The sequence below is a fragment of the Coregonus clupeaformis genome, chromosome 21, assembly GCF_020615455.1.
Source record: "Coregonus clupeaformis isolate EN_2021a chromosome 21, ASM2061545v1, whole genome shotgun sequence".
Classification (NCBI taxonomy): domain Eukaryota; kingdom Metazoa; phylum Chordata; class Actinopteri; order Salmoniformes; family Salmonidae; genus Coregonus; species Coregonus clupeaformis.
Genome location: NC_059212.1, coordinates 47,978,173 through 47,993,436, shown reverse-complemented (window position 1 = coordinate 47,993,436; position 15,264 = coordinate 47,978,173). Strand labels below are relative to the sequence as shown.

Sequence of the window (15,264 nt, the reverse complement as noted above, 5' to 3'; positions counted from 1 at the left end):
TAAGAGCGTTGGGCCAGTAACTGAAAGGTTGCTGGTTTGAATCGCCGATGCCGACTCGCTGAAAAATCTGCCGATGTGCCCTTGAGCAAGGCATCCTGGATAACAGCATCTGCCAAATGACTGAAATGTAAATGTACACTCCCCCTCATGGATTTAAAAGGAATGGACTGGAGTGAGGAATCCATGAGGAGTGAGCATTCTAGAAGGGTAAGGATTCTCCCCACAACCGTTATCTCCTCTCCTCCTGTCAGTGACCCTGAACTTCCAGACGTCCTGTAATCACATGGATGTGAACCAGGGTCGGTTCCTGACCAATGGAAAGACAGGATACATCCTGAAGCCGGCCTACATGAGGGACCGGGGGTCAGAGTTTGACCCCATCACTCTGAGCAGGGGATCGTGGCAGCAGCACAAGACGCTCCACCTCATGGTCAGACTCATTCATTCTCTGGCTTGTTGGTTATACAGTTGAAGTCGGAAGTTTACATACACATAGGTTGGAGTCATTAAAACTCGTTTTTCAACCACTCCACACATTTCTTGTTAACAAACTATAGTTTTGGCAAGTCGGTGCATGACACAAGTAAATTTTTCCAACAATTGTTTACAGACAGATTATTTCACTTATAATTCACTGTATCACAATTCCAGTGGGTCAGAAGTTTACATACACTAAGTTGACTGTGCCTTTAAACAGCTTGGAAAATTCCAGAAAATGATGTCATGGCTTTAGAAGCTTCTGATAGGCTAATTGACATCATTTGAGTAAATTGGAGGTGTACCTGTGGATATATTTCAAGGCCTACCTTCAAACTCAGTGCCTCTTTGCTTGACATCATGGGACAATCTAAAGAAATCAGCCAAGACCTCAGAAAAACAATTATAGACCTCCACAAGTCTGGTTCATCCTTGGGAGCAATTTCCAAATGCCTGAAGGTACCACATTCATCTGTACAAACAATAGTACGCAAGTATAAACACCATGGGACCACGCAGCCATCATACCGCTCAGGAAGGAGACGCATTCTGTCTCCTAGAGATGAATGTACTTTGGTGCGAAAAGTGCAAATCAATCCCAGAACAACAGCAAAGGACCTTGTGAAGATGCTGGAGGAAACGGGTACAAAAGTATCTATATCCACAGTAAAACGAGTCCTATATTGACATAACCTGAAAGGCCGCTCAGCAAGGATGAAGCCACTGCTCCAAAACCGCCATAAAAAAGCCAGACTACGGTTTGCAACTGCACATGGGGACAAAGATCGTACTTTTTGGAGAAATGTCCTCTGATCTGATTAAACAAAAATATAACTGTTTGGCCATAATGACCATCGTTATGTTTGGAGGAAAAGGGGGACGCTTGCAAGCCGAAGAACACCATCCCAACGTGAAGCACGGGGGTGGCAGCATCATGCTGTGGGGGTGCTTTGCTGCAGGAGGGACTGGTGCACTTCACAAAATAGATGGCATCATGAGGAAGGAAAATGATGTGGATATATTGAAGCAACATCTCAAGACCTCAGTCAGGAAGTTAAAGCTTGGTCGCAAATGGGTCTTCCAAATGGACAATGACCCCAAGCATACTTCCAAAGTTGTGGCAAAATGGCTTAAGGACAACAGTCAAGGTATTGGAGTGGCCATCGCAAAGCCCTGACCTCAATCCTATAGAAAATGTGTAGGCAGAACTGAAAAAGCGTGTGCGAGCAAGGAGGCCTACAAACCTGACTCAGTTACACCAGCTCTGTCAGGAGGAATGGGCCAAAATTCACCCAACTTATTATGGGAAGCTTGTGGAAGGCTACCTGAAACGTTTGACCCAAGTTAAACAATTTAAAGGCAATGCTACCAAATACTAATTGAGTGTATGTAAACTTCTGACCCACTGGGAATGTGATGAAAGAAATAAAAGCTGAAATAAATAATTCTCTCTACAATTATTCTGATATTTCACATTCTTAAAATAAAGTGGTGATCCTAACTAACCGAAGAGAGGGAATTTTTACTAGGATTAAACGTCAGGAATTGTGAAAAACTGAGTTTAAATGTATTTGGCTAAGGTGTATGTAAAGTTCCGACTTCAACTGTAGCTTGTTTCCCCTTTGTTATTCCCAGATCATCTCAGCCCAGCAGCTTCCGAAAGTGAACCAGAAGAAGACATCCATCGTGGACGCGCTGGTCAGAGTGGAGATACATGGGGTGCCTGCTGACACGGCAGAGAAAGAGACGCCATACATCGAGAACAATGGTATGAGAATTCACACACCCAAGTGCTTGGCAGTGACACTGTTCTGACCTTCTGAATTCAACAAAGCTCTTTTAACTAGCAGATGTACAGTATACGACAATGTGTAACCTATTGCTTTCTTGCCTTTGGACTACCCAGGTTTTAACCCGATGTGGAATGAAAACTTTGAGTTTGACGTGCACGTGCCAGAGCTGGCCCTGGTCCGCTTTGTGGTCGAGGACTACGACTCTTTTACTGATAATGACTTCGTCGGACAGTTCACCCTGCCGTTCACCAGTTTACAGATGGGTAAGTTAGCAGTCATACCCTGCCATTCAATCGTTTACAGATTAGTTAGTACTCATACCCTGCCATTCACTAGTTTATAGATTAGTTAGTAGTCATACCCTGCCATTCACTAGTTTATAGATTAGTTAGTAGTCATACCCTGCCATTCACTAGTTTATAGATTAGTTAGTAGTCATACCCTGCCATTCACTAGTTTATAGATTAGTTAGTAGTCATACCCTGCCATTCACTAGTTTATAGATTAGTTAGTAGTCATACCCTGCCATTCACTAGTTTATAGATTAGTTAGTAGTCATACCCTGCCATTCACTAGTTTATAGATTAGTTAGTAGCCATACCCTGCCATTCACTAGTTTATAGATTAGTTAGTAGCCATACCCTGCCATTCACTAGTTTATAGATTAGTTAGTAGTCATACCCTGCCATTCACTAGTTTATAGATTAGTTAGTAGTCATACCCTGCCATTCACTAGTTTATAGATTAGTTAGTAGTCATACCCTGCCATTCACTAGTTTATATATTAGTTAGTAGTCATACCCTGCCATTCACTAGTTTATAGATTAGTTAGTAGTCATACCCTGCCATTCACTAGTTTATAGATTAGTTAGTACTCATACCCTGCCATTCAATAGTTTACAGATTAGTTAGTACTCATACCCTGCCATTCACTAGTTTATAGATTAGTTAGTAGTCATACCCTTTGCCAGATGAGATGGGTGAGTTGGTAATCACTCCTAACAGTTCCTTCTGTTTTTTAATACACTGGCAAGAGTCATCGTTCAAAAGTCCAAACTCAACCATTAGTTCTTTGTTTTGATGAAAACGATTCTCAATCAACCAAGACTGAAAGCCCATGCTATGCTTTTCCTGTCAGTGTGACCAGATGACAGGGAAGTATTGTCTCCTCTCTGACACAGAGAACAGTCTCTGTCATAATGGCAGTACACAATTAAAGCTTTGTTCCTCTCTTTCTCTCTCTCTCTCTAACTATACACACTGACTGTTGATTGACTGAGACTCTTCTCTCTGTTTAGGTTACAGACACGTGCCTCTACTCAACAAAGAAGGAGACCCCCTTCCCTCATCAAATCTGTTCGTACACATCATGATCATGGATGCCTAACACACTCCCTGTATGAATGTGCCATAATGACCACTGTGACTATCGCCCAGTCCCAAACAGACCTTCAGCCCCTATACCACTACACCCTAGGGCACTAGTGTGGATTTGAAATGATTGGATAGCTGTAAATGCCCTAGGGAGGAGGGGCTAGGGGTTGGTTTGGGATTGGGCCCTAGGGAGGAGGGGCTAGGGGTTGGTTTGGGATTGGGCCCTAGGGAGGAGGGGCTAGGGGTTGGTTTGGGATTGGGCCCTAGGGAGGCGGGGCTAGGGGTTGGTCTGGGATTGGGCCCTAGGGAGGCGGGGCTTGGGGTTGGTCTGGGATTGGGCCCTAGGGAGGCGGGGTTAAGGGTTGGTCTGTATGAAAAATAAAAAAAATTATGTATGCCTCACTAACTGTAAGTCGCTCTGGTTAAGAGCGTCTGCTAAATGACTAAAATGTAAATGTGAAATGTCTGGGATTGGGCCCTAGGGAGGCGGGGTTAGGGGTTGGCCTGGGCCCAGAGGACGTCCTCCGTTATTGCGTCACGACTCCGGAATCCAGCTGCGGATTTTAGTTGTTTTTACTTGGGCATTTCTTTTTTTGTAAAACAATTATAATTAGTTTATCATATAGGCAATAAGATTATTTGTAACAGTAGAACTCCATTTGAGCTTTTTGTTTAGGTATTTTGGGGAATTGTGACAAATGAACAAGTTTATCAAACCACATCCCAGGGATTGTGCAAACCATAGTTTTTGTATGCTAGGTATTATTATAGTGTTAAACAACTTTAATTTGGGATTGTTGTATTTTTTTTCTACTGCCTCTTTTCATGTCCACCATTTTATTTTCAGTGTTGTAAAATCTGTTTATTTAAATCAAGGTATTCAAATGATAATTTTAGGAGAATTCATTGAATTAACACTATTTGAAACCAACAAACATAGACCAGAGAAAATAATGTTTTACAAATAAGCACTTAGATGTTTCAGCTTTTACAGTTTTTTTTATGAATCAAGATCCACATTGTATCTGTGACGTCAACCAACAGTAATATATACATGTTTAATTTGTTCAGGGAATATGCGATCTCTGATCAATTAAGAATACAAAATGAATTGTCTGTGTCTGCGTTGTCCGTTGGTGTCAGTAATTCACAGTATGAGTAGTTAAATATATGTACTACTTACGAGCAGTGTGGGAAATGAACACTACAAATGAATTAAATATTATATTACTTCCTGTGTCCGTGGGTAATATAAGTATTAGGTGATGTAGATTTAACAAGTGACGTCAATAAGGGATCGTAGCGTTCACCTAGATAGTCTGTCATGGAAAGAGCAGGTGTTCATAATGTTTTGTACACTCAGTGTACATTCATAAGGCATCCGTCATTAGAGGAAACCGATTCAACTTGCCAACGGCTTATCCACCAATTGAGGAAAAAGTGCTAAAAAAAAATGAATAAAACATGACACCTTTTTTTATTTTCTTAAAAATGTTTTTTTTTGTGACAAAGAAGGAAATATACTGTAAAAATATACGCTGTACAGCAATGTCCCTCTCCGACCTGCTGGGGTTTGAGAGACTCGGATGGAGCCACAACAGGGTCTGTATTCAGGTCTCAGAGTAGGAGTGCTGATCTCAGTTTGACCTTTTAAATCCTAAACAAGATCCTAGATCAGCACAGGTACTCTGACACCAAATACAGGCCCAGATCTCTGTCACTTCAGTCTTCTCTGATGATCCTTTCGCTTCAATTAAACAATGTACCGTCGGTAGCCATACTTTAGCTTTAAACTGTGTAGCAATAGATTAAATCACAACTGACAAATCAATATCACAAGTCATGCCTGACGGTATAGGTTAGTAGGGGCTGGTATGGGCTGGTAGGGGTCGGTATGGGCTGGTAGGGATTGAAATAAATATGCGGTATGAAGGTATGAGTTGCGATTAACATTTTATTACAATTTAAAGATGGCAAAGAAATGTTGATAGTGTGGGGAGTACAGCGTGAAAACAAAACATGCCGACACTCAAAAGTAAACAAATTAGAAGAGAAAGGTGGCTTAACAAAAAAACTTGACAAAGAATAACTACTGAACTTCCCCGTGAGTTGAAATCAGAGAAGACTGGTGTTTAGACAATGAGTAAGGTGTGACTGAGTGTGTGAGAGTTTGACTGAGTGCAGTGTGATATCTGACGTCATACGTACACATAGTCTTCATGTATGTGTGGTAAAAAAATAGTCCTCATTGAAAACTTAATTGAATAGATTTGTCACGAATACCTGTTTTCTCAAAGTGCGCTAGAGGTGTTAGTCATCACCTAAGACAGAGCGAGAGGGACGTTACCGTGCTGAGAGAGAAGACTAATGAAACACCAGCTGGATAAAAATGGGTAAAGCAACTTTTCAAAACCAAATACTGACAAAAGGGTAACTAGAAAAACATCACAATGATATGAAAAACAGTTTCAGAGAGAGAGTTTGTCAGAGAGGTTAAACCCAGTAACACTTTCTATTACACTAAAGGGTATTCATTGCATTAAAACCAAGTAACATCTTGAAAGCATGACACCCCAATTATCAGCAATAATACACAAGCATTATTATTAAAATGTCCATGCCAACAACCACAGGTTGACAATGTGGTACACACCATGACCCCCATAGGAGCTACCAATAGTCGCCGTAAGGTCCAAACACAGCGTGCCAACCGTTAAAAGCAGCGGGTGACTGTCCCCTACTGCCTCTGAACAGAACATCATTTTCTGTTTCATTTCTCGACGAATCGCACCGTTCGTCGACACTCCAGCAGGTGATCACGTGACCGCCTACTGCTTTTAACCGTTGGTCGGGACGTTGCGTTTCTTCCTTGTCTATGACGTCATAGCTAGACTAGATACCTTGGGATTCATGACTGAGAATTGCTTTAAGGCATTATTGCCATGCAAAGGAGTCCTGCGGTCCTTTAGCAGTGCCCAGAGTGATGCAACAGAACCTGTATTCACTGTTCCAGACTCCTACACAATGAGATGGGGGAGGGACAGGAGTTTTCCCTAACCTGATCAGAGTTAGGTCAATCAGCTTTTAGTTTCTTTGCATTTCATGTATGGAACAACCTACAGAGTTCCCTACAACAGGATTGGGGACCGCCTTGCTGAGGAATGTGACCGTTTTTCTTGAAAGTATTTGTAATCGTTGTATTTGTATTATATTTTGTAACGTATGTGTTTACAGGGCTCCCTTGTGAAAGAGACCTTGGTCTCAATGGGACTTCCTGTTAAAATAAATGAATAAGTCAGGAAAAACTCTGGGCACAAGTTCAGGCCCTAGTAATAGCCAATAACAAAGGGGCCAGAGTATTTCCTGATCAGGTCACACGGTACGGGAAAAACTCTGCCCTAACACTGACCCAGGTTGAGTGTCCTGAAAGTCATCGCCCATGGTTACAGTACTGTTTCCGTGTGTGTGTGTGTCCGTCCTCGGGACTCAAGTCAGGCACTGCGGTGAGGAGAAACATGGCACTCTACCCATTAGAATACTGTACAACACCAGGACCGCGTCCCAAATTACACACTAATCCCGATGTAGTGCACTACTTTGGACCATGGGCCCTGGTCAAAAGTAGTGCACTAAATATGGAATAGGGTGTCATTTGGGACGCAACCCAGATCACTGGAAACAATGAGAGGGATACCATGGCAACAGTGTACCACCGGGGGAGATGGGTAGGGGTTACTGCCTCCTGTAGGATATTTGTTTTGTTTGTTGCAAGACTTAAAATCAGTGTGCAGAAAATAAGATGACTTGCATGCTAGTTAAAAACTAGCAGACTAAAATAATTAAATGGATTGTTAACAAAGTAGGATCCATTCACTTAAAAACATACAACTGAATGCCATTCGTTAACTGGCGAAACTCCTTAAAATAGACTGAGTCGGACCCCTATTTAGATTTTTAACAATTTAAATCGTGTTTGGCAAAAAACGAATAAAGAATTACATAGAAAAATGTTGGCACATATTCAACTATGGTTTGGGATGTTTTTCCAAAATTCGGCCTAATTGCTATGTAGAAAGTTACATATTCCTTTGCTTTTTTAAAACAAATTAACAATAATGCACTATTCTACCGTATTGTGAAGACAGAAAGAGAAAATAAAACACTTTTATATGGTGGCAAAAGCAAACTGAATATAACGGAGAGACATGTAACCAATATAACGGAGAGACATGTAACCAATATAACGGAGACATGTAACCAATATAACGGAGACATGTAACCAATATAACGGAGACATGTAACCAATATAACGGAGACATGTAACCAATATAACGGAGACATGTAACCAATATAACAGAGACATGTAACCAATATAACGGAGACATGTAACCAATATAACGGAGACATGTAACCAATATAACGGAGACATGTAACCAATATAACGGAGACATGTAACCAATATAACGGAGACATGTAACCAATATAACGGAGAGACATGTAACCAATATAACGGAGACATGTAACCAATATAACGGAGAGACATGTAACCAATATAACGGAGACACATGTAACCAATATAACGGAGAGACATGTAACCAATATAACGGAGACATGTAACCAATATAACGGAGACATGTAACCAATATAACGGAGAGACATGTAACCAATATAACGGAGAGACATGTAACCAATATAACGGAGAGACATGTAACCAATATAACGGAGACATGTAACCACTATAACGGAGACATGTAACCAATATAACGGAGAGACATGTAACCAATATAACGGAGAGACATGTAACCAATATAACGGAGACATGTAACCAATATAACGGAGAGACATGTAACCAATATAACGGAGACACATGTAACCAATATAACGGAGAGACATGTAACCAATATAACGGAGACATGTAACCAATATAACGGAGACATGTAACCAATATAACGGAGAGACATGTAACCAATATAACGGAGAGACATGTAACCAATATAACGGAGACATGTAACCAATATAACAGAGACATGTAACCAATATAACGGAGACATGTAACCAATATAACGGAGACATGTAACCAATATAACGGAGACATGTAACCAATATAACGGAGAGACATGTAACCAATATAACGGAGACATGTAACCAATATAACGGAGACATGTAACCAATATAACGGAGACATGTAACCAATATAACAGAGACATGTAACCAATATAACGGAGACATGTAACCAATATAACAGAGACATGTAACCAATATAACGGAGAGACATGTAACCAATATAACGAGAGACATGTAACCAATATAACGGAGACATGTAACCAATATAACGGAGACATGTAACCAATATAACGGAGACATGTAACCAATATAACGGAGAGACATGTAACCAATATAACGGAGAGACATGTAACCAATATAACAGAGACATGTAACCAATATAACGGAGACATGTAACCAATATAACGGAGACATGTAACCAATATAACGGAGAGACATGTAACCAATATAACAGAGACATGTAACCAATATAACGGAGACATGTAACCAATATAACGGAGAGACATGTAACCAATATAACGGAGAGACATGTAACCAATATAACGGAGACATGTAACCAATATAACGGAGACATGTAACCAATATAACGGAGAGACATGTAACCAATATAACGGAGAGACATGTAACCAATATAACAGAGACATGTAACCAATATAACGGAGACATGTAACCAATATAACAGAGACATGTAACCAATATAACGGAGACATGTAACCAATATAACGGAGACATGTAAGCAATATAACGGAGAGACATGTAACCAATATAACGGAGACATGTAACCAATATAACGGAGACATGTAACCAATATAACGGAGACATGTAACCAATATAACGGAGACATGTAACCAATATAACGGAGACATGTAACCAATATAACGGGACATGTAACCAATATAACAGAGACATGTAACCAATATAACGGAGAGACATGTAACCAATATAACGGAGACATGTAACCAATATAACGGAGACATGTAACCAATATAACGGAGACATGTAACCAATATAACGGAGAGACATGTAACCAATATAACGGAGAGACATGTAACCAATATAACGGAGACATGTAACCAATATAACGGAGACATGTAACCAATATAACGGAGAGACATGTAACCAATATAACGGAGACATGTAACCAATATAACAGAGACATGTAACCAATATAACGGAGAGACATGTAACCAATATAACGGAGAGACATGTAACCAATATAACGGAGACATGTAACCAATATAACGGAGACATGTAACCAATATAACGGAGACATGTAACCAATATAACGGAGACATGTAACCAATATAACGGAGACATGTAACCAATATAACGGAGAGACATGTAACCAATATAACGGAGAGACATGTAACCAATATAACGGAGACATGTAACCAATATAACGGAGACATGTAACCAATATAACGGAGACATGTAACCAATATAACGGAGAGACATGTAACCAATATAACGGAGACATGTAACCAGCATTCTTATGATAACCTCCCGCTAAAATAACAACAGTGCTTTGTTATAAAGAATAATAGCATTCTCCATTTTAAAGTATAGACAGAATTCAATAAAATACTGAAGAAGTATTCTGGAAATATGCCATGTACAAAATATCTCCTCATAACCACATTCAAACAAGGCACTTCATTCGGTAAGAAAAGGAACAAAATAAATCACAGTCCTTTCAAACTACCAGAAACAGCCTGATGCATAGCAACATTACAAGGACCTAATACTCAAGACTGAATTTATCGGTTATCGTCACAACAAAAACATCTCCACACAAAATATAGATTTTTGGTTAAAAGTAAGCACTTCTCTGCCCGGACAACTCCGCCTCTTAGTCGGTGTCACAATACAAGACTAGGGTTTCTTCCTTGCGTCGACTCCCTCAAACAGATACGCATTCTGCCGCTCCATACACATCTTCTAACCGATGATGTCACAGTCGGGCTTCCTCGTTCCGCCAACTGTGCTCCATGGGAGTCGGAGTATTCTCCACCCTTGACTACAGTGAGCCCACAGCCTCCAGGAGAGGATACCATAGCGGAGAGAGGTGTACTGTTTTGGGGGTGCTTGGTGTTGGGTTACCCACTACTGTCCACAGTGTGAATCCAGGTCGCCCCCTTGGTTTGGGAAATCTGTCTGAGCCTGAGCGATGGTGTGTCGTTAAAGAGGCAGAGAGAGAGAGAGAGAGAGAGAGAGAGAGAGGGAGATCAACAAGGAGGGTGGTGGTGTTATCCTGGCGCTACCTTCCCCGGAGGTCCTGCAACACACCATAGACCTCTTCCTCTCTGCTCAGCCCCTCAAAGAAAGGCAGCAGGTCCTGTAGCTCTGTGTCACTCATATCATCAAACCACGACTGGACCGGTACCTGAGACAGACAGACAGGACAGGACATGCTGGTTCAAACAGTTGGGCTTACAGGGTCTACTGCTTTAGTTCCAGGCCTGCACTAACACACCTGATTCAAGTAATCAATGTCCAGATCAGCAGCTGATTAGAAGAATCACGCGTGTTAGAGCCGGGCTGCTACAACAAAACCTGGCAAAGTCAGGAGCTTTTAAGGAAGATCATTTGGCCAGTGGCAGGAGAGTTGTCTTCTACACACACACACACACACACACACGTAACTAGTGAACTCACAGCGTTCTCGGGGTGGAAGATGTAGGAGGCAGGAGAGTTGTCCAGTATGATGACATTACTGAGCTCTCTACCCAGCCTACTCAGGTCTTTAACGTAGTTCCCCCGGTGAAACACACACGACTCCCGGAACAGACGGGCTCGGAACACACCCCACTGGTCCAGAAGATCCGCCACAGGGTCCGCATACTGGACACACAGGGGTCAGAGGTTACAGATCAGAGGTCAGACCGTACAGAGTCAAAGAGGACACTGTACAGAGATGGAAGCAGGAAGCTCTGAAGCTAGCGTGGTACAACTACTCTGTTTCCGCTATCAGCTGCCAAACCTGTGGCATGATGGCACAAACAGACCGGTACCCAGGCTAGACTAGCACATCTTACTTATTTAATGCAGCTGGTTGGTAGTCTCCGTAATGCAGTGAAATCCCACTACTGAGGGATAGGGCACATTGAAAATGGGAGATGCTCATTTACCACACAGTGGACACTTGCCCATCATGCATTAGAGGTTAACAGACAGACGGAGAGCGGCTCAAAGAGATGGACAAGAGGAGGGGGTAGAAAGATATTAACGCAGGAAGAACAGAAGACAGGGGGAGGGAAGGAAGACGGGGGGAGGGAAGGAAGACGGGGGGAGGGAAGGAAGACGGGGGGAGGGAAGGAAGACGGGGGGGGGAAGGAAGACGGGGGGGGGGAAGGAAGACGGGGGAGGGAAGGAAGACGGGGGGGGGGAAGGAAGACGGGGGGAGGGAAGGAAGAGAGGAGGGGGAGGGAAGGAAGACGGGGGAGGAGGGGAGGGAAGACGGGGGAGGGAAGGAAGACGGGGGAGGGAAGGGAGGGAAGGAGGCAGGGGGAGGGAAGGAAGACGGGGGGAGGGAAGGAAGACAGGGGGAGGGAAGGAAGACAGGGGGGAGGGAAGGAGGACAGGAGGGGAGGAAAGGGGAGGGGAGGACAGGGGGAGGGAAGGAAGACAGGGGGAGGGAAGGAAGACAGGGGGAGGGAAGGAAGACAGGGGGAGGGAAGGAAGACAGGGGGAGGGAAGGAAGACAGGGGAGAAGAAGAAACAGAAACCAAAACAATGAGAACAGACTGGTGATGAAGAGCCATGGAGCCTGTCCCAAATGGTACCCTATTCCCTACAGTGCACTACTACAGTGGGGAGAACACGTATTTGATACACTGCCGATTTTGCAGGTTTTCCTACTTGCAAAGCATGTAGAGGTCTGTAATTTTTATCATAGGTACACTTCAACTGTGAGAGACGGAATCTAAAACAAAAATCCAGAAAATCACATTGTATGATTTTTAAGTAATTAATTTGCATTTTATTGCATGACATAAGTATTTGATACATCAGAAAAGCAGAACTTAATATTTGGTACAGAAACCTTTGTTTGCAATTACAGAGATCATACGTTTCCTGTAGGTCTTGACCAGGTTTGCACACACTGCAGCAGGGATTTTGGCCCACTCCTCCATACAGACCTTCTCCAGATCCTTCAGGTTTCGGGGCTGTCGCTGGGCAATACGGACTTTCAGCTCCCCTCCAAAGATTTTCTATTGGGTTCAGGTCTGGAGACTGGCTAGGCCACTCCAGGACCTTGAGATGCTTCTTATGGAGCCACTCCTTAGTTGCCCTGGCTGTGTGTTTCGGGTCGTTGTCATGCTGGAAGACCCAGCCACGACCCATCTTCAATGCTCTTACTGAGGGAAGGAGGTTGTTGGCCAAGATCTCGCGATACATGGCCCCATCCATCCTCCCCTCAATACGGTGCAGTCGTCCTGTCCCCTTTGCAGAAAAGCATCCCCAAAGAATGATGTTTCCACCTCCATGCTTCATGGTTGGGATGGTGTTCTTGGGGTTGTACTCATCCTTCTTCCTCCAAACATGGCGAGTGGAGTTTAGACCAAAAAGCTATATTTTTGTCTCATCAGACCACATGACCTTCTCCCATTCCTCCTCTGGATCATCCAGATGATCATTGGCAAACTTCAGACGGGCCTGGACATGCGCTGGCTTGACCAGGTGCAGTTAATACAGGTAATGAGTGGAGAACAGGAGGGCTTCTTAAAGAAAAACTAACAGGTCTGTGAGAGCCGGAATTCTTACTGGTTGGTAGGTGATCAAATACTTATGTCATGCAATAAAATGAAAATTAATTACTTAAAAATCATACAATGTGATTTTCTGGATTTTTGTTTTAGATTCCGTCTCTCACAGTTGAAGTGTACCTATGATAAAAATTACAGACCTCTACATGCTTTGTAAGTAGGAAAACCTGCAAAATCGGCAGTGTATCAAATACTTGTTCTCCCCACTGTACAGTATGTACCCTATTCCCTATAGTGCACTACTAGAGTATGTACCCTATTCCCTATAGTGCACTACTAGAGTATGTACCCTATTCCCTATAGTGCACTACTAGAGTATGTACCCTATTCCCTATAGTGCACTACTAGAGTATGTACCCTATTCCCTATAGTGCACTACTAGAGTATGTACCCTATTCCCTATAGTGCACTACTAGAGTATGTACCCTATGTGGTCCTCTGTAGCTCAGCTGGTAGAGCACGGCGCTTGTAACATCAAGGTAGTGGGTTCGATCCCCGGGACCACCCATACACAAAAAAATGTATGCACGCATGACTGTAAGTCGCTTTGGATAAAAGCGTCTGCTAAATGGCATATTATATTATTATTATTATATTCCCTATAGTGCACTACTAGAGTATGTACCCTATTCCCTATAGTGCACTACTAGAGTATGTACCCTATTCCCTATAGTGCACTACTAGAGTATGTACCCTATTCCCTATAGTGCACTACTAGAGTATGTACCCTATTCCCTATAGTGCACTACTAGAGTATGTACCCTATTCCCTATAGTGCACTACTAGAGTATGTACCTTATTCCCTATAGTGCACTACTAGAGTATGTACCCTATTCCCTACAGTGCACTACTAGAGTATGTACCCTATTCCCTACAGTGCACTACTAGAGTATGTACCCTATTCCCTATAGTCCACTACTAGAGTATGTACCCTATTCCCTACAGTGCACTACTAGAGTATGTCAGACAAGTGACGAAGGATTAGAGTTGTTGAAAGTACCTTTGCGAGACTAGCCGTGAAGAGAACGCATTCAAACAGCTCTCCCATCTTCTGCAAGAACTCATCCACATGAGGTCTCTTCAGCACGTACACCTGCAACCACAGATTTATATAGGATCATTAAAAATAAAAAAAACAGTTTTATGTGAGATGTAGGCATTGGTCTGAAGCAGAAAAAGAAAGGAAATTCACATTAGCACCACAATGCCTACTTCAACCATGCTCTACCAAGGTTTTCCAGCAAACAGCTTTGACCTACAACAGTAGCTATGTTGGTCTATTGCACTTAGGATTCAAACTTTCTCAAACAGCCTAATCACATTCCGGTGTAAAAACCTAATTTCCATGTTTTTTACACCGGAAAGTGATTAGACAACCTTTTATACAACATTATAATACAACATAACATTATAATACAGCATAACATTATAATACAGCATAACCTTATAATACAGCATAACATTATAATACAGCATAACATTATAATACAGCATAACATTATAATACAGCATAACATTATAATACAGCATAACGTTATAATACAGCATAACGTTATAATACAGCATAACATTATAATACAGCATAACGTTATAATACAGCATAACATTATAATACAGCATAACGTTATAATACAGCATAACATTATAATACAGCATAACATTATAATAAAGCATAACGTTATAATACAGCATAACATTATAATACAGCATAACGTTATAATACAGCATAACATTATAATACAGCATAACATTATAATACAGCATAACATTATAATACAGCATAACGTTAT

General features: G+C 41.9%; 2 protein-coding genes across 4 annotated transcripts in view; one reads left to right on the top strand and one right to left on the bottom strand.

The window, feature by feature from the left end:
- Positions 1-3,859, top strand: part of plcd1b (phospholipase C, delta 1b) — a 61,499-nt gene extending 57,640 nt beyond the window's left edge. For both annotated transcript variants that reach the window (XM_045205945.1, XM_045205944.1), the window contains exons 14-17: positions 252-430; positions 2,113-2,245; positions 2,384-2,533; positions 3,569-3,859. In XM_045205945.1, coding sequence (XP_045061880.1) covers positions 252-430; positions 2,113-2,245; positions 2,384-2,533; positions 3,569-3,657 — 551 coding nt within the window. In that variant the 3' untranslated portion in view covers positions 3,658-3,859. The remainder of the gene's footprint in view (positions 1-251; positions 431-2,112; positions 2,246-2,383; positions 2,534-3,568) is intronic.
- Positions 3,860-10,956: 7,097 nt separating this feature from the next.
- The window catches only part of LOC121535384 (CTD small phosphatase-like protein), a 47,142-nt gene continuing 42,834 nt past the window's right edge, over positions 10,957-15,264 (bottom strand). For both annotated transcript variants that reach the window (XM_041842403.2, XM_041842404.2), the window contains 3 exons: positions 14,475-14,567; positions 11,364-11,549; positions 10,957-11,091 (listed from right to left, as the gene is read on the bottom strand). In XM_041842403.2, coding sequence (XP_041698337.1) covers positions 10,966-11,091; positions 11,364-11,549; positions 14,475-14,567 — 405 coding nt within the window. In that variant the 3' untranslated portion in view covers positions 10,957-10,965. The remainder of the gene's footprint in view (positions 11,092-11,363; positions 11,550-14,474; positions 14,568-15,264) is intronic.